General features: G+C 38.1%; 1 protein-coding gene across 1 annotated transcript; it reads right to left on the minus strand.

Moving 5' to 3' along the window:
* Positions 1–337: 337 nt before the first annotated feature.
* apoba (apolipoprotein Ba) lies at positions 338–25,850 on the minus strand. The gene is made up of 29 exons (XM_036593784.1): positions 25,553–25,850; positions 24,921–24,974; positions 24,349–24,461; positions 23,211–23,356; positions 22,064–22,211; positions 21,722–21,874; positions 21,437–21,561; positions 20,602–20,690; positions 20,054–20,501; positions 19,835–19,949; positions 19,543–19,686; positions 18,612–18,817; positions 18,144–18,348; positions 17,845–18,024; positions 16,902–17,117; positions 16,622–16,789; positions 15,593–15,798; positions 14,679–14,861; positions 14,283–14,413; positions 13,971–14,181; positions 12,955–13,127; positions 12,702–12,877; positions 12,299–12,420; positions 11,049–11,407; positions 2,752–10,299; positions 2,552–2,663; positions 2,297–2,326; positions 1,905–2,091; positions 338–1,750 (listed from the first exon to the last, which is right to left on the minus strand). The coding sequence occupies exons 1-29, from the start codon at positions 25,605–25,607 to the stop codon at positions 530–532; spliced, it is 13,224 nt and encodes a 4,407-aa protein (XP_036449677.1). The 5' UTR covers positions 25,608–25,850; the 3' UTR covers positions 338–529.
* Between the last annotated feature and the right edge of the window lie 1,275 nt (positions 25,851–27,125).

Below are 27,125 nucleotides of genomic sequence, written 5' to 3' on the forward strand. Positions count from 1 at the left end.
GTGCTAAAAGGGATAATTGTATTTCCCAGTGTTTCTTGTTTAACTCCTATTAATTTGTATTCTTCTGTATAAATCTAAAGAAATTGTTTAGCGATGACTTACAACAGTGGCTCACAGTCCTGGTCCTGAAGCACCCCTGGCCTGTATATTTTGGGCTCTTCCCTGCTCTGCACCTGATCCAACTAAACAGCGAATTAATCAGCCTTTCCCTAAAATATTCAAGGCATATGTACTCAAGAACAAGGATTAAGAACTTCTGATTTGAGTAAAATGCTACTTCTTGTCTTGTTGAATGGTGAATACATTGAAATAACAGTAAAAATGTAATTCACCAAGATATTTTATGCAAACAAAGACTTTAATCATGTGTCATAGCAGTGAGTTACACATTTCCTTCTCACATATTAACAATTAAGAACTCAATTATATGTACATAAAATCTGAAACATAATGTTTATGTAAGTATAACAAATATATTTTCAACAAAAAGGTACATTTAAACAATCTAAATCATTCTAAAATAGAACATTTAAGTCAGACTAGGCCATTCACTGAATGAATTCCAGTAGAAAGGCAGAGGAACATCCACATCTATCTTTTTGCTGGTCACTCTTATGTATGGCTGTGTATGCTGTGAAGCTTTCTTCGCATATTCAAGGACGACTTCAGTGTGGTTACGAAGCTGTTTCTCTAAGACTGAAATAAATTCACTCATCTCGGAGTTGAGCCGCTCCATAGATATCTCGTTGTAGATCTCTTGGACCCTCAATTTCGCTTTGTCTTTGTAGTCAGCTGCATTTACTTTTGCCAGTTGAATCTGTTTGGTAATTTCTTGCATCATTGGGCTGTTGCTGGCCTCGGTGTAAATTCCACTGAGATGAGCAGACAGCTCCTCTAGCCTCTCATCCTTCAAAGAAGCAATGAACTCCCCAGCCTTCTGGATGCAAAGTTTTACAAAGTCACTCACATTCTGGAGCAGCTTCTCCAGCTTCAGACCTTCCCACTTCTTCATTGCTTGAATAATCTTATCCTGTGCAGATCTCACCGCAGACTTCAGATCCTTCAAAACATCCTTGCCAACGATAACTACATCTGTACCCGGAAGGGTGAAATTCATTCCATTGATGTAGCTTGCAATGGTGTCAGCTATGGTCTCCATGAGGCTAGTAAATCTGCTGGCAGCCCGCCTGACCGCCATTGAAATGAAACGTCTCATCTTGTTGTACATCTCCTGACCGGTGAGCTTCTCCTCGAAACCTGGCAGGTGGAACTTGGTCTCACTTAAGAACTTCATGATGGCATCCAACATGACCCTGACATTTGTCTCATAATTTTGAAGCAGTTCTTTGACATTATTCGAGACCCTGCTGCTCATCTCCTGGATATTCATCTCTGGCATGCTCTGGACTGTCCTCTTCAACATGTCTTTACTTTGCTGACTCAGGTATTCAATTGAGTTCTGCATTGCATCGAATGCCTTGGGGAGCTCACTGTAAGCTTTGTCGATGTTGTTTGATATTGCGTTCTTCAGCTTTAAGGCAGCGCGATTTAGGTCCATGCCAAAATGAGCTTTGTGGTATTTGTTGACAAAGTCACGAAGAGCTGAAGTGATAGCCGGCAGCCTGACTTTAAAGCCATTTATCATGTCAAAGAACCCGTTAAGTTGCCAGCCAGTTTGAAGGTTAAGTTTTTCAGAATTCTTCAGGGTAACCTTGAAACTCAGTAGATCAGTGTCCTTGTCAGGAGTTGTCTGCGAGAACATCGAAACAACATATAGATTCTGTTTATTCCCAGTCTGACCCATCACTTTACATACAGCCATACAGTGTATTAATTGCATTCATATCATTGGACCAAATTACAAAACATAGCACATTAATAAATACATAATATGATTTCCTCACCAAGTATCTGCTGAAGAGTTTAGCATAATATTGAGATGGTGACCTCCTTGTGAACTGAAATCCAACAAAGCCGGCTGAAGGTGAGGATACTGAAGATGTGATACCATTGTTGTTGGAGGCATAACGGAAGCTCACATCAGCGAAAGTCTGGCTGTTGATGTCAATATCCAGAGTGTGGCTCGATGGTCTGTGAAATTAACAGGGACACAGTGTCACTGATGCAAAGCACCTCTTCTATGAAGCCCAAAATCTACTTGTGTTCTTCTTTGTGGAGAACCTTATGCTTGTTAATTGTGAGTGAGTGAGTGAATGAGTGAGTGAGTAAGTGTGTGACTGAGTGAGTTAGTTGAATGAGTTGGATATTTTACACGGAAATGGTTGGCAACATTTACCTTGAGGCCAAAGGCTCCTCCCGTTTAATTCTGTGAAAAAAATGACAAATTTTCAGTGTCATATAAAAAAAAAAATTGGTAAAACTGTACTCAAACCCTGCTGCATAACACTAACATAACCTGCAAAACATTTCAAATAACAAGGATTTCCTAGGTCTAAAACGCTTGAAAGAACGAGTAACACTATTTATGAAAGCTAATAAATTTTCTCTTGACAAAGCAGTAATTTGGGACATACATGAACATACATATTACCTCAGATTCTGTCGGAGGTCATGCTTCCAGTTCACTTTTACATCATTGTGGGTAAAGGTGCACTTTCCATCCAGACTCACAGCTCCATTTTCAAGCAAGACGTTGGCAATAGCTAAATAAGGAACATGCATAACCATGATTACGTAGGGCTGCCACTTATGTTCATGCACAGATACTCAGTAAATCACAGTACAACTTACCATCCAAGTCATATGCTAGGAAAGTCATGGTGGATGTACATGAGGACTTCAGTGAGTAAGCAAATCCTGGCTTCTTGTTCTCCATTTTTGCAGTCCATGTATTGTTGTAAATTGAGGAGGAAAGTTTCACAGCAGTAGAGAGAGCACCGAAAGATGGGATGAATATACTGGTTGGCAGGTGGAGTGATATCTCTGGGATCTCAATTTTCTGTTCAGGGATGGTTATGGTTGGCATCTCAAAATGATAGATTGCTTTTGTGACATCATCCAGGTTGATGGTGTGCTCACCAATGGTGAAGGTTTTAGGCAGGGTGAAATGTGAGATGGTAATTTCATATTGAGGTAGCTTGAGAAGCAGAAGAGCCATTTTATCCTTCATGTATTCCAAGTCAATTTCAAAATGGGGGATACTGACCACTGGTAGACCTGGCAAAGTTATATCAAAAGCAGTTGTGCTGATCATATTTGGGACTCTCAGATTTTGTAGGTCTAATGTAAAGGATGGCACACGGAGAGTTGTGAGAGGTACATCAAACGTTGGAATGGTGATGACTGGTGGGAGAGAAATGTAATCAGGCAGGTCAACATTTTCAAGTCGCTCATCTATTTCTCTTATCATCTGTGGGATCTGTTTCACCCATTCAGGCACTGCTAGTGTGATTGCTGGAATGTCAAAAGTAACTCCATTTTCAAATACGGTGGCAGGCAGTGCAAACAGGGTTCCATCCATACTCTTGGTATATACCAAATGAGTAGAAACATTAAGGAACTGTAATTGATCTGTGCTAGTGGCCTCATCAAATTTCAACACATCCCACAGAGTTTTCTGATAGACAGGCAATTTGATGGACTTCAGAAATGCAAGATGACCTTCAATGGATTCTGTCACCTCCATGCGTATCTCAGATTCATCATTAGACATCAACAGATCGCTAGAATGTTTAAGTGATGTTAATTGCTCCTTGCCACTCCAAATAAACTTCTGTTTGTCTGAGGTGACATCAATGTCTACATTCTGAACTATGCTAACAAGACCAAGATCAGATGACTGTGAAATATCCATATTAAGATTAGCAGACAGTGTTGTGAGTGGAACAAACTCAAAGGTTCCCTGTGCAGAGTGCTTTCCATTGGTTGAATAAGATGCAATGTTCACCTTATTTTTGCTTGTGTAATTCACTGTGGCATAAACACGTCTAAGAGAAGCCTCAAAAGCAAATATCTCAGCTATGTCTACATTCCAGATTTCAGTCTTCATATACTCAGCTTCAGAGTTTATGTCTGTTTTCACCGTGGAACGTAGACCATTGGCATTTAGGTATATAGTTGCTTCATTGTCTAAAGATTTTGAAAAACGTCCTGTCTCCAATATTGTTCCGTAAGTCTTGGCTCTCAAAGAATTCTCCAGAGAAAAGTAGGATGACAGTGTTTCAAGTGCAAGATTATGGTGTAGAATTCCATTTCCTTGAGTTTGTAATGATGGGATATTGTATGTATATTGAAGTTTCACTTTAGAGGCAACATTAGGCTTGGTCTTGGTATTTCCATCCAGTACCTGATTTAAGTCCAGTGTGAAAAAAGGCAGGTTGATTTTCAAAGCATTTGCTACAGAAGCCTCCATATTCCTCTTGGTGAGGCTGATAGTGCTTTCATGAGTATATTCTGCATTCTTGTGTTCCAATGACAGGGTTGTGGCCACCTTCAGACCTCTCTTCTTAGTGATGCTGGTTGTTCCATCAAGTTTGCCTTTGAGGAATTCAAACACAGAGGTGGAAGATGCTCCCACTTTGACCACAAAGTCAGACTGGTTGAAGATACCACCATTAGAACTCACACTAATCACTGGTGACTTGAATGAGAAATCATAGGTCACGTTTCCAAGAGCAGGTATCATGATGTTGTTCTGAATATCTGGCAATGTGACTGTAGGCAACGTCAACTCCCTGAGTGTCTCAGGTACATGCAAAACGGGCAACCCTAGAGATGGAAGAACAAGAGTATAGGAGGGCACTGAGAAACCCATCACTGGAACTTTGAAACTTGGTGTGCTGACCTCCTTGGGAATGAAAAAGCCAAATGCAGGCAACTCAGCTCTGAAGGCTGAAACTTCAATGTTCAGGATTGGTACAGTGTATCCAGGAACAGTGAAATACCTTGGGGGCTGGTTGGAGGTGTCAATTTTAAATTTTTCAAACTGAGTCCTGGCTTGGTTATAAGAATTTGTTAGGGCATCAAGGACTTTGTCTCTTCCAAGTTCAAAGTGTGCTCCTAAGAATTTAGCATTTTCAAAAATGTTGTAGATAGGCTTAAGGTCTAGGGCAAAGGTGTGCTTGTCAGGGTTTTTTTGATACCGAAGATTGAAATCAATGTCAAAGGATTGACGAGGAGTGGCCAGGAGGTCTTTCAAACCCAAATCCTCCCACAAAGAATATTCTTTGATCATTGGTGTTTTTCTATCAAAGTATGGCACAGTCATCTCCGGAACAGTTAGTGGCACTGTCAGAAAGTCGAGATTAGCCTCTCCATCGATGGATACATAGATTCCTGCATCTTTTTCATTGTTGTCCAAAGTGAAGTTGTGGTTATATTTATACTGGTTGAATCGAGCCAAACCCACCCAAGAGGCATGCTGATTTTCAGAGCTCAGAGCCACCTTATAATCATGCTGGAGATCAATCTTTCCGGTTAGTTTTAGAGGGAAGAGGATTTTGGAGCCTACCTTATTTTTGCAATCAAGGCTAATTTCAAATGGTTGGGCCAAAAAGGCACAAGAATTGGATAAAGTTCCACTGACTTTTCCAATCAGTTCTGCATTGTGTGAAGCTGCTAGTTCAACTTTGAGACCTTCCATTTGAGCCTTTCCTGTCAGTTTTATCACACTTGTCTTCATGAAAGGAGTCTCTGTCTCCGCGCTGGCATCAATGGTGATGTGGCTCAGGATGACAGATTCAGCATTGACCGACTGTTTCATTTTGAAGCTGTTGCTGTTTGTTTCACCATCAAAAGTGAGCTGTGCTGTGCCAGTGTTGACACTAAATCCCAGACTGCTCTTGTGTGTACCTTCATCAGCGTAGTCTTTTAGGGACCATTTCCCTTTTGCCTCATTTTCAACAGTCATTGAAATGGTTCCAGACTCAAACTGTGCCTTAGCTGTGTTTTTTATCATAGCCTCACTTGAGATGTCCATAGAGTGGATGTTCAGGTCATGGCCATAAGTTGTATCCATATTCACAGTTATTCCATTCTTTAGAGCAACTACAATATTGTTTACTAAATCAGCTTTGTATGTTTGGGTTGTGGCCTTAGCGGTTGTCTTTGCCAGTGCTTCAACTGATGGATTGCTGAAAATTAGAGAACCCTCATGATCGACAGTAAAAGCCATGTGATTGGCTTTTACTGTCTCACTAATTATCATTTTCTTCTTCGTAGGGGCTTCAATTTGAAGCATTGCTTCCAAAGAGTAGCCAAGAACATCAAGAGTTGACGTTGCTCGTGAAGTCAGGGTAGCTTTGAACTGAGGCTCTAAGATTTTACTTGTTGTATTCTCAATTGCTGCCTCTGTCACAACTGTAAACTGGGGAGAATTGAACTTGAATTCTCCATACAGCTTGCCGAAAGCTGGGATACATGGCTCAAATGGAATTTGAGGCAGCTTGACTTCAGGAATTGGCAACATGGTGATCTCAAAATTCTCCAAATTTAGCTTTGGTATATTGATTTCTGAGAACTTGAGCTCTACAAGTCTCACCTCTGGGAGAGTAAAGTCAGGCAGGTCGAACAGATAAAGAGCTCTTAAATCACCGAAGGTGGCCTCAGGATCCAGCTCTGGCATTTTAAACTCCCGAATTTGATCAATGACTTGAATGATCTTGTTCTTAATTATCTCAAAGTCAATAGTGATTGATGGAACATGGATAAAGTCCAAGATTTTGAACTCTGGTACTGTTATCACTGTTGGAATAGAAATATCTGGAAGCCTTGCCATGTTTATCTGGAAAGCAGGAACCTCAAGCGTTGTGAATGGAAGAGTAAAAGCTTGGATTTCAATTTGTGCTGTCTTCAGATAGTTAAGTACTCCTTCCACAGCTTGATGGATTTGAGTAAGTATTTTTTCATCCTTGGATAGTCTGCGAATTTCCTCAATGAAGCTCTGGAGCTGTGATGAGATGTATTCGATCATATTAGTGTACGATTCACTTGCCCTTTGTAAGTAAACAAGGATTTCATCTCTGATGTCCATGTCACTGATTCTCTGTCTCATATCTTCAAGGATGTCCTGGATCTTCAGTTTAATATCCTTATAAGCTGTGGTGTCGATTACACCCTTAATCATTCTGTAAAGCTCAGCTATTTTAGTGTTTTTCAGTTGCTCCAAATAGTTAATAATAGAGGTCTGCATCTCTCGTAAAAACTTCCTAGATGCCTCAATTTTCTCTGGGATTTCATAGACCTTTATTTGTTCATTGACGTAATTTGTTATTTTCCTGATTTGCATATTAGCTTCATCAACAAATTCATTGTAATCAAAGGCCTTGAGATTCTTGATTATCATGAGAATATAATCATTTAGATCCTCGATGTTTTGCTTGATGTCGATTAATTTTAACTGATTAACAATTGTGCCTAGTAGTTGCAAGACCTTGTCGGAAAAATATTCAAATGGAATAGACTTTAAGGCGTCCACCATTGCCTCAACTGTCTCTCTGATTTTGTATTGCTTGATAAGAGTCCTAGCCTGCTCCAGGAAAACTTCCATCTTTTTTTCAATTTCATATCTTTGAAATAGTTCACCAATTTTGGAGTACACATAATTCATTTTTTCCACAATTTCATATTCTTCAATCCAGTTGACAATGATGTCCTTCATGGAATCAAGCACCTCCTCAATATCTTCTAATGGAATGTAATCGGATAGCTGATCCACATATTGAGCCAAATCAAATGAGCTTATATAGTCTGTCACATCTTGAACTAACATCTTGATGTCAAAGGTCTCTATTACTTCTTTCAATTCACTCACTTTCTCCTGAATTTTTGCTTTAATTTCATACTTGGCATCGAGTTCTTTCAACCAAGCCACACTGCTGTCTTGCAATTTTTGCAGATCAATCTGTCTAATTACATCTTCAATGGCACTGATGACTCTTATGATTGTTCCGGTAATGTCGTATCTTTCATCAACGGCCTTGAGTTCATCTCCAATATTTGTTAGAATTTCAGCCCAGGACCCGCTTTCAATAAGAGATTTGATTTGAGCCTTTAGGTCCCTTATTTTGGCTGCCAAATCAATTAAGGTTTTTTCTAAGGTTTTCTTAAGGTTCTCCAAAGATGCTTCTAGATCATCTAATGTGACACCGTAGTCTTGTACCAAAGAAATCACCTTATCCTTGGCCAGGTTAAATTTGTTCTCTAGGTCAATTTCCTCTATGAAGTCAGTAACCATTTGTGGGATTTCATCCAAGTTCTCTCTGAACTGCCTGGCCAAATCATTGATGTCCAAACCATCAAGATACTGCTGGAGGGACTCAAGAACATTTACAAATGTAGTCTTCATTTTCTCAAAGGCAACTGGAAGGCTCTCAATGAAGGGCAAATGAATGATGTGGCAGTCACTGTTTTTGTCATACTTTAGGAACCCAGCAACACTGAACTCTTGGTTGTTGAATGGAGATTCTGCAGCTTTATTGAACAGGTTTGTCTGGAGCACCCCAGAAAGCTGCACTCCCATATCTGCTTCTTTGTTGTAAATGTTGACCTCTTGGTTGTATGCATGGTTGTTCAGCTTGGACTTGAATTTCCACAACACAGACTGCTCATTGGGTATTAACAAGCCATCAAACTTGTTTTCAAAGTGGGTTTCAGCTGAATCTCCATTCTGCAACATGTGCGTGGCAGAGGCTCTCCAGTCATGGGACTCAGCAATTGCAAAAGGCTCTGCTTTAAGGAGGAATTTACTGTAGAGCTGACCGGTATGCTTACCATAGAACTTCACTGAGCCATCACCGTTTAGAAGTGCATCAACAGTAAGGCTAAATGGCATAGCCATTGCACGGATGACATTCTCAAGACGCAAAGCCTTAGAATTTAATCTGACCTCACTGTTAATAACAGAAGACAGTCCAGCAAAATCCAGTTCAAAGTTGTGTCTGACTTGAGAATCCAAGACTTCTGCAGTTGAATCACATTTTACCGATCCAGTCATTTCAGAAAAAGTGATTCCACAAGTGCTCTTGATGGTATGCTCCTCTCCGTATTTCCCAGTAATGCTTCCAGATGCATCTAACTTTAATGGCTCCACCTTAATATGGCCATCATTACTGAAATTGATGTCAAACATCTCAAGTTTATTGTTTGAGGACACTGATACAGCAAAAGGCCTCATGTTAACCTTAATATCATGGTTATATGATGCACCATCACAGATGATATTATCTGTCTTGGAGTGGAATGCCAATGTCCACAGAGTTACAGTCAAGATATGGGTGCTCTCGGTCCTCATCTTTTGTAATGTACCCATCATGGTGTTGGAGAGGGTGAGACCCTGCTTATTCAGACCCAAATTCATTGTGTTTCTTGCATCACCATCAAAAGCATTGCCTTTAAAAACACTGTTTAGATAAACTCCGCTGTCTGAGATCTTGCCCTCCACACTGAGCTCTGCTGTGTTGTCCTGAGCTAATCCTTTAGACGTAAGAGACATGGAGGCTCCCGTTCCATCGATTCCAGCATTGAAGATGTTTTCAAATGTCATAGAGCTACACTGAAGGGTTGTTGTACAACTTGTGGCCAGGCCAGTCATTCCCAAGGTAAATGTCCCTTTGTGTGTTCCACGGCTATCTTCAAAGTTCAGGGAACCATCAATGTTCACTTCAAGTCCATTGCTATTCAAAGCTCCAGTAAGCAGGGAATATGCTCTGTTTGTTGCATGGTCTGCCTGGGTCTCGACTCTGAAGCTAGCTTCTTCCTCTGCCAAATCAAGTTCTGCTTGACATCGTAAGGTTTTCCCTAGTGCTACAGCACCAGCATCGGACTTCAAAAACAAATGGCCATCCTTGTACCTCAATTCACCTACATGATTCAAAGCGTCATTTTCAGTGGTTGTCTTGGACACAATTACCAAGTCTTTATTGAGATATTCTCCTTTGATCACATTTTTTCCCTGGATGACTGAAGAGTCAAACGTCAAAATGGATTCTCCTTTTCCTTTTTCTTCAAGTGGATTCACAGTGTAGGAAAGGCTATATGCAGAGTTTGCAAACCAAGGACCTATTTTTAAGACTCCATCCACATTCGCATCTCCAGCAAGATCTAAGCCTGTGAACGTTGCCTGAGTAGAATAATAGAGGGAGGTCTGTAGACCAAATGGGCTGGTTGCTTCATACTTGTAAACTGCTGTCCCTTTGCTGCTCTCTATGTCATCTGTCATGCTTTTGGTAACAGTCATGCTTTCAGAGGCACTGAAGCTAGCATCAAGGAAACTGTGGTGCAAGGACCCATTCACAAGATATTTAAAGTGGTCATCCACGGTGCCATAGACCAGGGCAGTACCTATATGAAGAAAAAAGGGGCATTCTTAACATGAAGTACACATATTTATGTCACAGTTGTGTGCAAAAGTAGGCGCCATGGGTTAAATTAAATGATTTTCTAAGAGAAAATAAGTACACATTCTCTACAGAGAACACTTATGAACCTTTCAATGCACAAACACTGTTTATTTGCTGAATTTAAAATGTTGAAAAAAAAAGGTTACAGCACATTTTAAATTTATTTTATATTTATTTTACATTTAGAACTTCTAATTATTTGCTGAGTTTCAGCTCTTAGTTGTATGCATGGTTATTCAGCTTACACTTGAATCTCCACGACTGCTCACTGGGTACAAGCCATCAAATTTGTTTTCATGTGAGTTTCACCTGTATCTCTATTAGCAACGTGTTTTGCAGGGCCATGGCAGAGGCCATATTATAGAAACTTATAGAAATTGTCCCCTAACATTTGCTGACAAATGCCATAATTAAGTTTATTCCCTGTAGAAGATGTGTCCACTTATTTTCACTTGGAAAATCAACAAAGCATGCAATTTGACAGGGATTATTCAAAGTTTTGCAGACTACTGTATATAACATACTACTGTTTCATTTATTAATTTTTTTTAACTCAAATACATTATTAATATTGTAATAATATCGGAACACTTGTTTTAATTGCAAAAAAACTAGAAATCTGTTAAATATGTTTTAAAAATGTGTCTTGTTGGTATATTTTGGATTTAAAAATGAGTGAATGAAAAATACCTTCAACTTTATATGCAAGGGCTTCCACAGGACAGCTGCCCATAACTTTGTATTTAGCAATGTAGCTGGGAACATCAACAGTATAGTTGCCCCCAGAGATTGAGCCTTCCCAGTCATAGAGGTTGCTGTTCACCTTAGCAGACACCTCTGCTACACCAAGCTGAGGCAAGGAGAAGTCTAGTGTGTAGGGGATTGTGAACGAGGGGATCTTGTACTTAGTTTCTGATTTCATTGGTCCAAGGGGAGGCACATGAATATATGAGGGGATGTTCAGCTCTTCAGATGATTTCCCACCAAAAGGAAGAGGCAAGGAGAAAGATATTTTGTCCTTGTTGAACTGGTACCGGAACAGTGCATCACTGATGGAAATAAAATGGTGAAACAAAAGTGTGTTAAATGTAAACAATTAAAAAGTTCATAGTACAGCCCAACCAATATGAAAAATTGTGGCCGATACCGATACCAATTTTAAGGGTGCTAAAAATTTTGATAACCAATAATATTGGCTAATATAATTTTATTTTGTTTTATTTTCTAATTTAATTTTGTACTCCAATAGTTTTACAATATGACTAATATGATTGCCAATTATCACACTTCTTAAACTCAAGTAAACTGTAGAAACTCACATTTTTAATATAGTATATGTAGTCGTGGCAGCGGAGCTACCCAAAATGCTGAATCACATTTGATTTCTATTTATCACCTCTTATTTTTCTTATTTCTCTTTAGTTCTCTTCATTAAAATATTTTTTGTGTTATGTCTTTCTTTTTCTCATGCTAAAAGTAAGATTTGGATGCATTTTATGTTTTTGTAATACTTACATTTATGGTAATTTGTGTTTAGATTATCTTTAAACATACAGTATTTAATATTGAGCCACTCAGTAACACAACTGTATGATGTTCAGTCCAATTAATAGGAATTTACAAGCTTAAATCAAAAAAGCAATGATCATCAGCTGATCTCAATAATACTGAGGATTGCTAACATTGGCCAAAATTAGCGGGTAACCAATATATCAGTTGGGCCCTAGTTATAGTAGTTATATTCGATTACTATTTCACTGTTGATGTATAACTATAATCAGTAATTGATCTTTATATTATATATCTATTTCAAGATACAGGCAGCTTTTCATTTTGTTGCTTTGTCATTGGTGATGCTTTGTAAAAACAGTGTTAAAACAGATATTTCCTAATGAAACATTGTACTTAAACTGAATAAATGAAACTGATGAATGACTCACGATTTGAGGTACAAATTTTCTGGTATACTGGGCATGGTGAGTTGTGGAATAAATCTCTTGTTCCTGAGATTCTTCACATATGGAATGTCTTTTCCAAATTTATCAAGCCAAATGTTACCTGCCTGAGGGTGAGGAAAATGGATTAATTAACAAATAGCAACAAAGTGGTCCTACTATACATGTAAAACAATAAATAATAACAGCAAGATACTTCTTATCAATATGTGTTACATGGAGAGAAGTAATGAACATATTACAAATATATACTGTTTCTTAGGTGTACAGTCAGTTTAAGTTTGAAATTCGAGTAATATCTGAACTGGCTCCAAATTGAGAAATTCTTAATTTGGTCAAATTATTATCTATTAAACAAACTGGATAATGTTAGTTTTAAAACACTTACCTCTATACCTTTCAAAACAATATGACGGAGTTTCATGTCAGTGTCGGTCACCTTCTGGTCAAGGATGTCATCAATAAATCCCTGGAGCTGACTGTAGTAGTCGTCAATGTTTGGGAAGTGTTTTGTAACTTCAGAGTTCATATCTGACTTAATCTCCAATTCAACCTTGTTCTCATCTGCAAAATGACAAATTAAAGATCAAGACTTTTGTACTTCATATGTCAAAAAGAAATGACAAATGAGATATCACTACCATATCTAAGGACAGCTTTCTGCAGAGAGGACGTCTCTGGGCAGTTAAAGGCTGTTTCAAGTTGTAGAACAAGGCCATCTGCATTCTTTAGACGGGCAGTTGCAGAAGCATCCATTTGTAGAGGAGGAACAGCCACCTGTAGTTGCAATTCACCATCTTCCATAGACTCCAGTCTGCTCAGACATAGATAAAAAAAAACACTCAAAGAATGCCATACTAAGCATTCCAATCTTACTATATAACAATATTATACATAACAGGTAATGATAAACATCACATCGCTGCTGGAACAAAACCTTGTATCTCCATTTTTGTTGTTTTTTAGTTTTGACATAATATGAAAATGCAAGCTGCCCTTGAATGTAAATTTCATGATGAATAGACCAAAAGAAATGGCCCAAAATTACTTGAAAAAAGTCTGGTTACACTGACTTACATTAAGAGTAAAGTATGTTTTTCATTCTATAAAGTTATTGTTTTGGAGATACAAGGTTTTGTTCTGACAGCAGCGATATGCATAGAGTTAGAGGGGGTGGATGTTTGGAGGGGGATGAACTGAAACCCCCTCTTTCAACAATTATTAAAAACACTAATGCTGCAACCAGGTTTTTAGTGAGAGCAAGCTAGTTTAGCAAATCTTACATATTTATTTATTTGTAGAAAAAAAAGCATCTACCTAGAAATAAGCCTCTACATCTAAAGGTGTATTTCTGTGTCTGCATGACACCTATGCATGACTAACTAGGATTGTCAGATGTCCGGTTTTGGACTGGAAAGTCCGATTTTGAGCTCCACTCTCCAGTTCCTGGTTAGTACTGCTGAATGGATGTTAAAATGTCTGATTGAGTTTCACTCTAAAGGCATGACCAGTGGTATGACCACTGCGTCCCCCCAGTTAAAATGAATCCTACGCCACTTATACATAATTACTGAGCCACTAGTTTTTTTCATATTTTTATATCATAGAATAGGTGGATTAACAAAACATCTGTTGATGAAAACAGCTCATACTCTACCTGACACGTCCAACTAATGACAGCTGGACAGCCTTTTTGTTGGTTACATCAATTGTAATGCCATACGTATTTTTCCCCTTTCCAGTGCCATCAGTGACTTCCATCTTAAAACCAGCCTCCACATCATAGTCTGGTACTTGAAGCTCACTGGTGAAAATTTTCTTGTTACGGTTGTATTTAAAAGCGGCAGTTGCTGTTGTAGGTGTGGAACCTGAGGAAAGAGAAATTGTCATATTGACGTCTTCAGTATGCAGAAAATGTAAATTTATCTATATGGCCTAAATTTGAAAAATAAATTCTTGAATAACTTACCCTCTGCCTTAAGCAAAAGCACTAGGGAGTCAACCTTATGGCGACCTTCTTTGCCCTCTCTCAGGAGCTCATAGGCCATGGTTGCTGTGTATTCTGATACCTCTCCAGTTGGCTGAAGCTCCAAAGCAAACCTGGGAGAAGATGTTTCATTTAGAGAACTTACATGACAATATTACATGGCAAAAGTACAGGACATGAATACAAACACACAGAACTAGGAACATTTCACTCTCTTTATCAGACCTGATTGTATCTTTTTTTAAAAATGCGTCTTAAAGGGGTGCTGAATGTACACCAATTAAAACTGCTTAATTTACTCATCACTAAAAACAAAGACAAATCAAAGATAAACTGTGATACTGGCATTACAAGCCCATCTGCTCTTACATTACCTACCTGGTTTCCCCAGTTAGGGGGTAGTAGGGGGCACTGTTGGTTGAGCTGGCATTGGAGTAGCGAACTGTGGTGCAGTACTTCAGTCCGAGGAAGAGGGGATTGCACTCTGTGGAGTCAGTCCTGTCCTCTACAATAGGGGACACCTTTCTGGTCATAGTGGAAGTCAGTGAAAGCAGCTCATTGCTGTTTTTTTTCAAAGAAGAAAGAATAAACATCATTAGTGTCAAGTGTCCCCTTGTACTGTATTGTTTTTTTTGTCTATTCTATACAGTGACTGCTTTTAAATCTGTTGTACTAAATTATAAAGTCAGTCAATATATTATTTACATTTACACGGTTATTAATTTCTCTTTTCCTCAGCCATTAGTACACACCTCATTAGCATATCTGGAATTCTAAAACCCAGAATCTATGCCAGTGTCATGCAAGAATATGACTGAGATTCTGGGAGCATATATATTTTTTCTGCAGGTCCGAAAAAAAAAACAAAAAAAAAACTTTTCTTTCTCCCTGGTACTCTTTTCCTTTCTCTTTTCCTGTTCACTTACATATTTTTTTCTTTAAAGAACCATCCATTGAGAAGTTCATTAGGGAATCTAGGGAACCAAAAGTGGCTTTCCTATGGCATCACTCCAAAGAACTTTGGCAAGTTTATTTTCGAGGAGTGTAGAGTACAAAACCTGACCTCATAATATTTCCCAAAATTTGTGCTGTGCTATTGTCATGAAATAGTTGATAGTAACACTATCAAAGAATGATTGTCGTATTTTCTGGTACACAAACCCTGAAATCATTGTTAGTGCCTGCCAATCACTCTGCAGTTCATCAAAAGCTTTTGTGTCATCGATAAAGGCAACAGTCCCTCTTTCAAATTTTACATCTCTCTGTAAAGTCTTGGACTGAGACAAACCTACCTGATGCTGATCAGCTGGGTGTTCTCTTTTGGTGCAGGGATGGAAAGCTTGACTTGGCTGCCACTTATTGTGAACTTGGCATTCAGACCACTCTCATGGTACATGTTGGTGTGCATCCTAATTCCAGCATCAACAAACTCAGGGATGTAGACACCCATCTGGGTAACAAACTCCACTCCCGCTGATGGCCTGAATGAGAGCTGTTGCTGTGAATGACAGAAAATATTATTATTAAAACTAAGATTTTCTTTATGAAGTTATAAGGAGGTGCAAAGGGGGTGACTTTCATCATCATAGTATTATCCAATTGGATTTGTAGTAGGGCTGTCACTATCAGTTATATTAGTATTCGATTAATCTAATGTTTACTTTTGATTATTAATCAAGTAATCATACACACACAATTTATAATAGCAAACATTTAGTTTTACTTCATATACATGTAGTTTGTAACCACAAACATGCATGCCTTCACGAATCCTATTTGTGCGGGTTCCCTCTCTTTCAGTTATGCACACAAAAGCAATTTGAGTGCTAACAGCTCCCCCTCAAGGACAATGTTCAGACTTTCAGTTATGCACACACAAGTGATTTAAGTGCTAGTAGCTCCCCCTTGTGCACAATATTTAGATTACTGATTAAGGCTTTATAATGACCTGTGGTTTCCCTGTTCATCATTACTTGCAAAGTAATCACTAAGCTGTTTCATTGAGAATGTAAAATTTTAATCAGTTACTTTTTTTAACAGAGTAATCCATTTTAATCAAGTAATTGTGACAGCCCTCATTTCTAGTTATCTCTTTTTGCTTCTTTTTGTACTAAGTTACAAGGTCTGTGTCAGTGCAGGAACTAAAATGTACTGTGCATTACATCATAAGTCATATTATAATATATAGTGGAATAATCAGTTGTGGATGACTATCACTGCCACTATGACTAAATAGAGATGACTTTAAGCCTTAGATTAAGTAGGTTAACTTCAGATATGTAAAGAGCCGTAGTGATTGGTGTCTTTGGTGAGAAAGTTACCATGCTGCGGTCAAATGTCAGTCCTCCTGTAGCACCAGGGGCAAAAACTCCAGCCAAAGAGAACTTCAGAGGCAGGCCAGCACCAGTGGGTAGCGTGAAGGCTTTGTCCAAGAACATGTAGTGGGCAAAAACCTCATTATCTATTCCAGATGACAGTTTCTTCAAAAACTGCAGACATGGGAGAAAATGGTGAAGCTATGTTTTAGACAACATTTAGAAATAATTGCATAGTGCATTGGTAAAGTACTGGTAATATTTTCAGTGATCTACTAACACTTACCTCTACAGGCAAGGTGTGGAAGAAAAGCTCTGAGTATGTGATGATATTTTCAATAATGCCATTGAGTTCACTGGTCTTCATGTAACCCAGTTCTGTTCCCATAAAACGGAGGTAGGCCATGGCTTTAGGGGCATCTTTGCTGTCTTCAAGATATTTGAGACCTTTACCGAGCTTGTCAAAGTTATCCTTAATCTGGTTGAAGATGTTCTGGGAGACCTGCAGGCACAACGGTCGGTGAAGTCTATTTAAATTTTTAAAATGTGTTTTTTCTGTCTACAGTACTACATTGTCATGTCATTTAAAAACCTCTTCATTGATTATTTTTCATTTGGGATTTTTGGCAACAAAAATCGGAAGGCTACCTACATAAGGACTTCATAACACTTACTTACATAAGCATTGAACAGCATATTCATAAATCATTTACTTGAATATTTTTGCATAGCCTTTTCACTATACGCAAGATGATAGATATTTTATGATGTAAATGACAATGTATTGACATAAGAGGCTGTAAACTAAAGTGACAGACATTTGTTCCATTTATACCACTGTCATGAAGCACCATTCCCAAGTAAAGGAAGGCTAAGCAATAGCTTGATTACACTGTCATAAGTTGTCTGTCACTGTAGTTTAAGGCCCCTTCATGTCACTACAATGTCCTTTACATCATCAAAATATCTATCATCTTGCAAATAGTGACATAAGCTGTTCATAAACACCAACGTATTATTTAATACATTGTTCACAGTGCTTATGTATGTGTTAAGTAGCCTTCTAATAAAGTGTTATAATAAGTGTTTAAAAACAGCGTTTTATGATGAATGGACTAATACAAATGGTCCAAAATTGCATGGAAGGTTTCAGTACACTGAATACATTGATCTGCATTAAAATCAAGTAATTTTTCCATCTCCTACATAGCTAAAATTTCGTAGCATACCTCTCTCTTCAATCTGCTGCTTTGTAAGGGTGCAATCCAGTTTTCCAGAACCCGTCCTACTTTGGGTGGCACCTGGTCATTGGCCCAGTACAGCGCCTTTGAGATGGTATCAGGGAAGAAACCATTTTCCCCAAACAGGGCCTCAATGGCTGGCTCAAAACCTTCTCCCTCCACACCGATCTACAGAAGCATTTACAAAGGCATTTATATTAGAACCTTAAGGAGCACATAGTAAGTATGTGCAGCTATTTTTTTTACTTTAAAGTATAAGAATTTTAAAAAATTTGATGACACAATACCTCCAATATCTCTGTGTTGAAGGCATCAAGAGTAGTTGCTAGCATGACTTGTTTGGGCATGTAGTTGACAGAGTCAAAAATCACATTGCTTTCTACGGAGCCAGTCCATGGCACCTCAATCTTGTAATTGTGAGAAAATTTAGTGAAGTCCATGGCGGAGAGGCTGTCATCAGTCTCCAAGGCATTTGTGATGTGGTCCTTTGCTCTGTATGAGTTGGAGAGTAAAGAGTGTTAAAACAGCTTTTCTAGAAGATTTTTCAAAGATATTCTTCTAGAATTTCCTTCATCATTTAAACAAATAGTGTATTGAAACAATGATTTAAAGACCAGAACAATGTTTTTCACCGCACTGTCTGCTAAAAAAAAATAAAAAGAACCTTACACTCAGACAGTTTTCACAAAATAGTCATGCTTAACTCTTTATACAATTTTATTTTCAGCATAATTGAGTATGACTGTTGAACATACGTCTGAAGATTTGGGTCTGCAGAGTCCAGGAGGTTAGTGAGGTGAGATATAACAAAGCTCTTGACCTGCAGGTCCTGCTCATCCTTCAGTGTCTTCAGCACCTCCTCTACTACCTCAGGGTTCCTCATTAACATCAAATAAGCAGCAATACGTTTCTGAGCAGGTGCTGCTGCATCCTTGTATTGCTCCATCAGAGCGCTTGACACCTGAAATCAATGACAAAAATATAAAAGATGAGACACATGGAACTCATGATAAAACTGGAGTATTACACTTTTGACAAAAGAGCACTAAAATGGTCGCATTTGAAAGAATATTTATGGCCATATGCAGAATATGAATAACCATTGCTACATCTGTTGTAAACACACCTACTCGCATCCTATAGTGGTGCCATAATAGTATAGAGTGAAATTTTCCAGTTTAAAGACTTGGAAACCCTACTTCTGGTCTTGAAAGTGTGAGAAACTCTAAGCGTAACTACAAGCGTTTGGGGCAAATACTTGAATGTGGGCTGTCTGAAATATTTTTGTGCAAAAGGAAGGAAGATAATCAACATTAGTGCCAGGCAAACGAATGTCATGCCCAAATTTTTTGCCTTGACATCAGTGGATTTTTTTACCATCATGGTGGGTTTCCCAATTGATGTATGATGTATTTGTGAAATGCATGCTGAGTACTCTAGTGAGAAAACATGGACGGACAAAAACATAAAGAGGATAAAAAATTGTGAATTCTATTAAATCTATGAGTCTGAGAGATGCAATACTGGGCTAAGGAATATTAAATAACATCACATACAGCATATTAAATGCTAGCTTTAGGGCTGAATGCTTTCATAGGTTTCAATAACATTGTTAATGATTTAATACTGTTTAAGAGGTAACTAATATTGTCCGAGAGGTTAAAGTTGTAATAGGATTTGGCTTACGTCTGGATCAATTTTCATCAGTCTGAAAGCCTGGATGGCTGATTTCTGGACGGACAAAGAAGCATCACTCTGACGCATGCAGTTCAGCAGGGAGGATTTTAGAGATGGAAAGCCCTCCATGTATTTTCCCATTACACCAATAACCTGTAAAACAAATTCTTTCCCATTAAATTCACCAAAATGTATTATCAAAAAATTAATTTAAAAAGCACATCAATTATTGCTACATCAATAAAACATTAGTGATGCTTATATGGTATGATATGATCTGATATTAGTTTAGGTGCAATACCCTCAATGTGAGAAAGGTTTTGTCCTCGTCGCCTGAGCAGTCACCAAGCATGAATTCCATGAATTCTGCAACCTCCCTCACCTCAGGCATTGTCAAAGCATCTGTCTGAGGGAATCTGTAGCAAAATACACATTAACTTCACTCACCCACTTTTTAAATAAAATGGTGGGCAACGGTCTCACGAAAAGTGTCATTTAACAAGATACAACATTCACTCACTTTTTCACTGTGTTAGCAAGGGCATACATGATGGCCTTGCTTGGCTTGTGCTGGGCCATACTGAGCATGTCTCTGAGGCGTTCTGGGCTGGCCTGTGGCAGAAGACCCAAAGCATACACTATGGCATCCACCTCTCTGGCTGGTCCCTCAAAGCCTCTGAGGATTTGTAGAATGGCACTGGTGCATTCCCTGGTTCCACATTGGAACAAAGCCTGCCAGGTCAGCCAGTTGGAAACCTCCATCATCTTCTCAACAGCCGCTGACAATGTCTCATTCTTCATGCCACGGATCTGAGAAACCAGTTTCTGGAACAGACGGGCCCTCTCTTGGTTCCTTCCTGAGAGGGTCAGATCATTGAGGGTCTTCATTGTCGTAAGAACGTCCTCTTTGTCCTGGGTGAAAAATTTGTCTTCTACTTCTTCTGGGAAAAGCTTTCTCTCAACTTTGCCTGTTCAAAGAAAAAGCAGAGGTATCCATACAGTGAGATTAGTCAGATATTATTTACTGTGTAATAAACTCTTTTTGCTTTGCATTTTGAGTTTACGCACCATCAGTATCGAAGTTTCTGTCATTGAACTTCACTATTTCTTTTAGGGTCAAACTCTGTTTCACCTCAGAAACGATACCATACTGGTCCCTAGAAATGAGAATGTAAGAGTCAGTCTGGAGGATTCCTTCTAAACAGGACAGTTCACTCATCTCATTTTCAGTTGCATGTTAGGATGGAAATATATACAGCAAAAGGAAAATGATCTATATTGTGCAAAAAATGGCATACAATGCCTTTCGAAAGTCTGTGTACAGTAATAACTTATACATTAAAGTAGGAATGCACCAATATGGGAATTATGGGCGATTGGTGATATCTGAAGTTTTCATTTATGCATCAATTAGCATTACACAGAACTAGAGCTTTGATTTCTATAGGGCTACAAATGCAGTCAAGGTATATAAGGCATTAAGATTTTAATTTTATCATAATTTTATTTTTATGCAGCTTTCTCTGTCATTTTAGAATGGCTGTATCTGAAGCTTTTTTTAACATTTATTATTTTTGTTTTACAGCATTTATTTTAAAAAGTTTGTACAGGACTATCATAATCACTTTTGTCTGCAATCAGATTTGTTTTACATTTTTAGAAAGATTGATTCCGAACTTTTGAGTGGTGATTCCATTTTTTTTAAAGTAGTAACAAAAAAGGTCTGCACTGCACATGTGCAAAGCCCATAAACAGACTCCACCTATGGTACATGTGCAATAACTAAGACACAAACAATATATTTATATATATTGGTGGACATTTTTTAGACCACTTGGTTGTAATACAAAAACGATCAGTAGATGCACTTCATTAGATGAAACTATTAGAGCACATTACTCACTCATGAGAGAATGGAATGAAGAGGTGTTTCTCTGTGCACTGGGCCTCGGTCATGTGCTTTTTTCTGTTATCAAACTGATAGTTGCAGGTCTGGCTGCTGCTGATAAGTTTGGAAACAAGTCCATTCTGTGAAAAAAAACCTTACTTATTATGTTTTGCATCTACCTTCAAAGGCTTATACAGTCCAATACTCAGCTCAAAATTGAATGAGATGGCGGATGAGATGCTTTCTATCCACTCATCCATCTATAAAAATGTGTCATTCTACATTAAAGTTATGTCTCACCAGGCCTGGCAGGAGGGACAGAGGGCTAGTGGGAAGTCTGTGAGGAGAAAAGTGGCTGCACTCTGACAGATCTCTGACCACAGTGACATCGACATCAATGTCCTTCCTTGAGTTGACGGTGAGGTCAGTTCTGCACAGGCCATGTATGGTAGTCTTTAAGACAAAGGAAGAAAAGACACACCCATGAAGTAATGATAATGACCAAACTGGCATACAGCAATACACATCAGACATTGCATAAAGAGGCAACATCACTGCAGTTTCTACATGAATATCAGGTGGACAAAGCAGAGAAATATACAGATCCGGCTGCAGTTGTATATATGGTATTTTGTATTTTACCATTTTATTATTGTGCTCCTCCTCTAGGACAGGCGCTAAAAGAGCAGAAATGATTCCTCTCTTGATGTTCACTATGTTCTCAGGCTCGTCCTTTTCAGGGTAGATGGAAACTTCAGTCACCTGCTGCACCACGAAGTTCAAGGGGTTCCTGCATCACAATAGGAATTGGTTTTGACTGGCCAAGACCACTTTCATCACTTACAAAGATTCATACTGGGGCAAATACAGTAACAGGTAAATAAGTCAAAGTGCTAAATGGATTTATCCACTTTGTTATTGGGGCATTAAAAGACATACTTCTATGAGCCAGTTTTCCAGATCAAGATTAAGCCCAAGTCTAGACTAGAAAGAATTTTAAATGTTGATTCACCATTGGCGGTGCAATTTAATTTAAGACTAGGCTTAATCCATGTCCAGGAAACTAGCACTGTTCGTTTTTGTTTTGTTTTGATAGGTGCAATATAGCAACTCTGGAATAAGTAATATACAGTCTTATGCGGTACATGTTTTGTTGATTTTCTAAGTGAATAAGATTTTAGAAATACACATGCTTTACAGCTGTGGTTACAAACCCTGCCCCTGGAGACCTACATTCCTGCAGACTTTAGCTCCAACAGTAATTGGTGCCTCCTAATCCATCTAATTACTGTCTTCAGAAGTCTTTGATTAGCTGAATCAGGTGTGTTAGATTTAGGTTGGAGATGAAACCTGCAAGAAGGTAGATCTCCAGGAGCAGTGTTGGTAACCACTAATCTACAGAAAACAAACCTCTGTACAGTTTATGCACCGTTACTGTTTATTTGCTGAATTTTAAAATTTTGGGGAAAATATATTACCATGGCCAAAAGTATATTTTATGTTTTTTTAATATGTTAACCTCAGCAAATAAATAGAACTTGTGCACTAAAATTTGCAGGAAAATGTCATATGTAAGGTCATTCATTGTAGAGGATGTGTTAACTTTATTTTTGCTAAGAAAATCAACAAAACATTTTATTTGCCTAGAAGTGTTCAAACATTTGCATTTGACTGCATGTCTGTAAAAATCCACTATCTTTTGTGGAGAGTTTTGTTTTTATATAGCCATCACATGTGATTTGATCTAAAGATCAGATCTTCTCTATGTAAATTTTCTGACTGCACTTACTTCTCCATGGCTGCCTTGAAGAGCTCCGTTCCAGGAGCTGAACTGTAGACTGGCTGACCCTGAGCATCAATGACGGTCACTTCGCTCAGAGAACAGTCAGTGGTGCGCAGGACAAAGCTGCATGTCTGAGGAACCTCAAGTTCCACCTGCATAAGGAAAGAGGTGGAAGATGGAGAAATGAGAACTCAAAGCAAAATAATCTAGCTAGAACACCTACAGATACTCCTCATAATGTAAGTTTGTTCTAGAAAGTTTGGGGCAGTTTATGGTAACATACATATTTCATTATTGTCTCTATACAGAACAGATATTGCTTAAAGGGCCCATATACTACACTTTTCTTGTATTCATCCCTTAGAATTAAACAGACTGTTTTTGACTGATATATGTTAATGATCTCTGTCCTGATTTGCAGCCCTGTATTGTGCCTCATTCGAAAAGCAGTCAGGATTATAAAAACGCCTTTAAAAAACAAATTGTTCTGGTCCTAAAATCTGATTGGCTGAGCCGTGTTCGAGGTCATTGTAAAATACATGATATATGCACATCTATGACCGCCTCACAACAACTGAACTCTGTATCACTGCGCCATGTCACAAAAAACCCTTGTGCTGTTAATGGAATAATCTTTGGCTGTAATGCTGGTTGCATGGACCACTGAGTGTACTGACGAAGTAAGAACCCATTTTTGCTTAAACTGAGGGGCTAACAATTTATTTTCTTAACTAGAACTAGCCTTATCAGCTAGTTAACAAGCTAAAAGATAGTCAGTTTAAAGAACTCCATCATTATTATCAAGGAGTAGGGAGTTATTTCAGAATTACCACCAGCTTCAGACGGGGGGCACCGTTTTATTGGTGCGAAATTAGACTTGTGGTTGTAATTTGGTGACCATAAAGTACCTCTAATGGGATGGTTTTACCTCTAAAGGCTGTGCATTACTGCGATTCTATCACGAAGAAGGGAGAACACCCTTGCCCGGGATAAAATCACAGTAATGCACGGCCTCTTGTGCCTTATTGCTTTAATAACTTCATCATGAATTGCAGAGCTAAACTGCTGTAGGCTGAATAGATGGACATATGTCAAAGTGATTTTAAAACAGGCTTTTTTTGATATTTTGTGATCATTCTTGTACCTTGCAGGATATTTTTGGCCCATTCTTGATGTTAGCTGTTCCAGCCACTCCATTTGTGCTCTCAGCTGTGTATTCATAAACATATTTTCTGAAGTTCTTGTATCGTGCTTCCACTAGATATCAACAAAGACAAACAGAACAGTGATCAATGATTCATATATCACACTGGACATACTGAAAAAATAAACAGCTGTTTGAAAGAAACAAGAGCACAATTATAATTTTTCTATCACATTTTGTAAATAAATCACCAATTTTTACTGCACTGCATCATGTTAATGAGTTGTTTTGACCCTATTTCACAGACCGTTCCAAATCATCACTTGAACCAGAAACCTTTGGACCATTCGCTGACAGAGTGGCACCTCTATGAGTCAACAGATTCATCAATACTCTTGCCTCATAAACACAGTACCAGGGTTCAGTGTCATTATCTTTAAAAGCTGATACCAAGAAACCAGTCCAGGCTTGATTGGCCACAGATAGGAGAGCATTAACACAAACAACCGAGCTTTTTTTTCTGGAGAACCTTTGGATGGATAATAAGAACAGGATCTGAGCTGGTAACTTACATGGGCATGATGGCTGTGTTTGTGCCTCTTGATCTGTTACTTCAATGCTTGTCTCTACAAAAACAGAGAAAAAAAAACACTTTCTCAAACACAAGTTCAGAACACCCTCAACGGTTATTTCAGTGTGCCTTTTGAGATATCTGTCGGAACAAACATCTCCATTTTTGTCCTTTTTCATTTTTCATTGTTTGAGATAATATGAAAATATCTGTGCTTTACATAGTATGAGAGCTTTTGCAAATGGTTGAAAAAACATTGATATACATAAAAAAAATCAATACTTAAGTGCATTAATGCTATTTGCAAGGAAAAAAGCATTTTAAAAACAAAAATGTATTCCATTTATATTTCCAACAATGCAAATGTAGCTATTGTTTCAAATTTTAAATTATATATATATATATATATATATATATATACACACACACACCATTTTTACTTTCATAAAAACTTTGTGTCTCTAAAATGGAACCTTCTGCATTTTTAAAGCAAATTGTTTAGAGAAGGAAAAGCAGGTTTCTACATTATTTTTATTTCTGCCTTTAATGTTTTTAAGTTTACTCATCAATTCAAGGATATATTGTCTAAGATTATATTAAAATCGAGAATCAAAGGTTAGTCGTAAATCTTACCAGCCAAAGCATAAGCGCTGAGAAGAAGAAACAGGTAGAGCTTAGTGTCCCCCATGATGGACACCAACAAAGCTCGAATTGTTCCTCTTCTTCTCTATTTTTCAACCAATCCTCACTTAAATGTCTGATTCTCACACAATACCAGCTGAGTTTTTATAAACCTCCCCCACCCATCTCGCTGTCCTCCAATCAGATCACAGCCAGCAGAATGATATCTTCAGCTTGCCAAAGTCCTTCAGCATCCAAAGTTCAGAGAACCAAGGTTTAATGGCTGTTTTTTCCGCATTAAATTTTGAATTTTATACTAATTGTCTTACAGCAGCACAGATCGATGATGTTCACTCTATAAAATTCTGATTCCTCTCTACTTTTGTACTGCTGGGGGGACAGGGTAAAATTTCATGATTTCATTCAACAGGAACCAATGGATTTGTAGGGGTGGAGAGGGGTTACTCTGTTTACTTTGGGGGCAGTGGGGAAGCATATATGGATAGTCAAAGTGAACCTTAACACCCGCTTATCTGCAAGGAACAAACGATTTCTGTATCCATATTTCGATTTTTTTCTGCCACCACTTCCTGATATAAAAGAGTGTTGATTTACTTTTGTCTAAGACCACATTTTGGTGTAAAAATAACCAAAAATTACCAAAATTGTAATGATCAGCATCATTTTTTACAGCAGCATTTTTTGTTGTTAGAAATTATTTAACAATTAAACAATAACTTAATCACTGTCCTGAGGCATTATGAGGAATGAATTTTAAAGGTAAATGTACTTTGCAACTTTTAGATGTACACCTTATATTTCTGAAGAATCTAATCTCTCTACTTTTACTCTCCGTACACACCCACCATGTATTTGATACACAAATAATGTGAGAAATTAAAAGACTTAAGAAAATTCATTATGGCAAGTCATGTGCAGTATGGGAGGAATAATGTATGCCACTGTCTATCTGAACTGATAACTGAACAGTCTGATTCAGTTCTGTAAGATAAAATACATAACCTATATATCTAGCCTGCCCCTGTGGCCAAAGTCTGTTGGAGAAATGTCTGTTCTTGTAAAGTAATTTTAAAGACCAAAAAAGAATTGTACAATTGTCTCTTTATCCCAAACATTGTCGACTGACCAAAGAGACGTCTGGTGTCTGGTGTTTGTTTCTTTAGTTTTGCACTGGAGCTACAAGGCTAATGTTATAGAAGTCTATGTCACCCAAAAAGATTTGATTAGTTTTACATGAGCTGGTGGGGTACTGTCATTTTATCACAGAACATCTGTAATGTTTATGACTCATTAGCATGAGAAATCTCGATTTAAATCGCAGAGGTAGGAGAGACTCCTTAATTTACACATTCCATCTGCAACATGTTCAGCTGAGCCATTCTTACACAAACGCCTCAAAACATGTCCATAAAGATTTGAGTATCATAAGCATCACGCAGCTGAAAATATTCATATATCAGATCAATTGGAGCTCTATATGGTACAGTTCTTTTTTACATTTTTACTATTTACAATTTTTATTGCTGTAATGTGTCCACATATCTGTTTCTCATTACTGATATTT

This window comes from Colossoma macropomum, unplaced genomic scaffold, assembly GCF_904425465.1.
Source record: "Colossoma macropomum unplaced genomic scaffold, Colossoma_macropomum, whole genome shotgun sequence".
NCBI lineage: Eukaryota > Metazoa > Chordata > Actinopteri > Characiformes > Serrasalmidae > Colossoma > Colossoma macropomum.

What these genes read in the sequence shown, in the direction of transcription:
- apoba (XM_036593784.1), bottom strand. Translation starts at nt 25,607, where the DNA reads ATGGGGGACACTAAGCTCTACCTGTTTCTTCTTCTCAGCGCTTATGCT. An exon ending in TTCATTCCATTCTCTCATGA is followed by an intron (nt 20,691 to 21,436) that starts GTGAGTAATGTG and finishes TCTCATTTCTAG; the next exon opens with GGACCAGTATGGTATCGTTT. An exon ending in CCTTGCATATAAAGTTGAAG is followed by an intron (nt 10,300 to 11,048) that starts GTATTTTTCATT and finishes TTCTTCATATAG; the next exon opens with GTACTGCCCTGGTCTATGGC.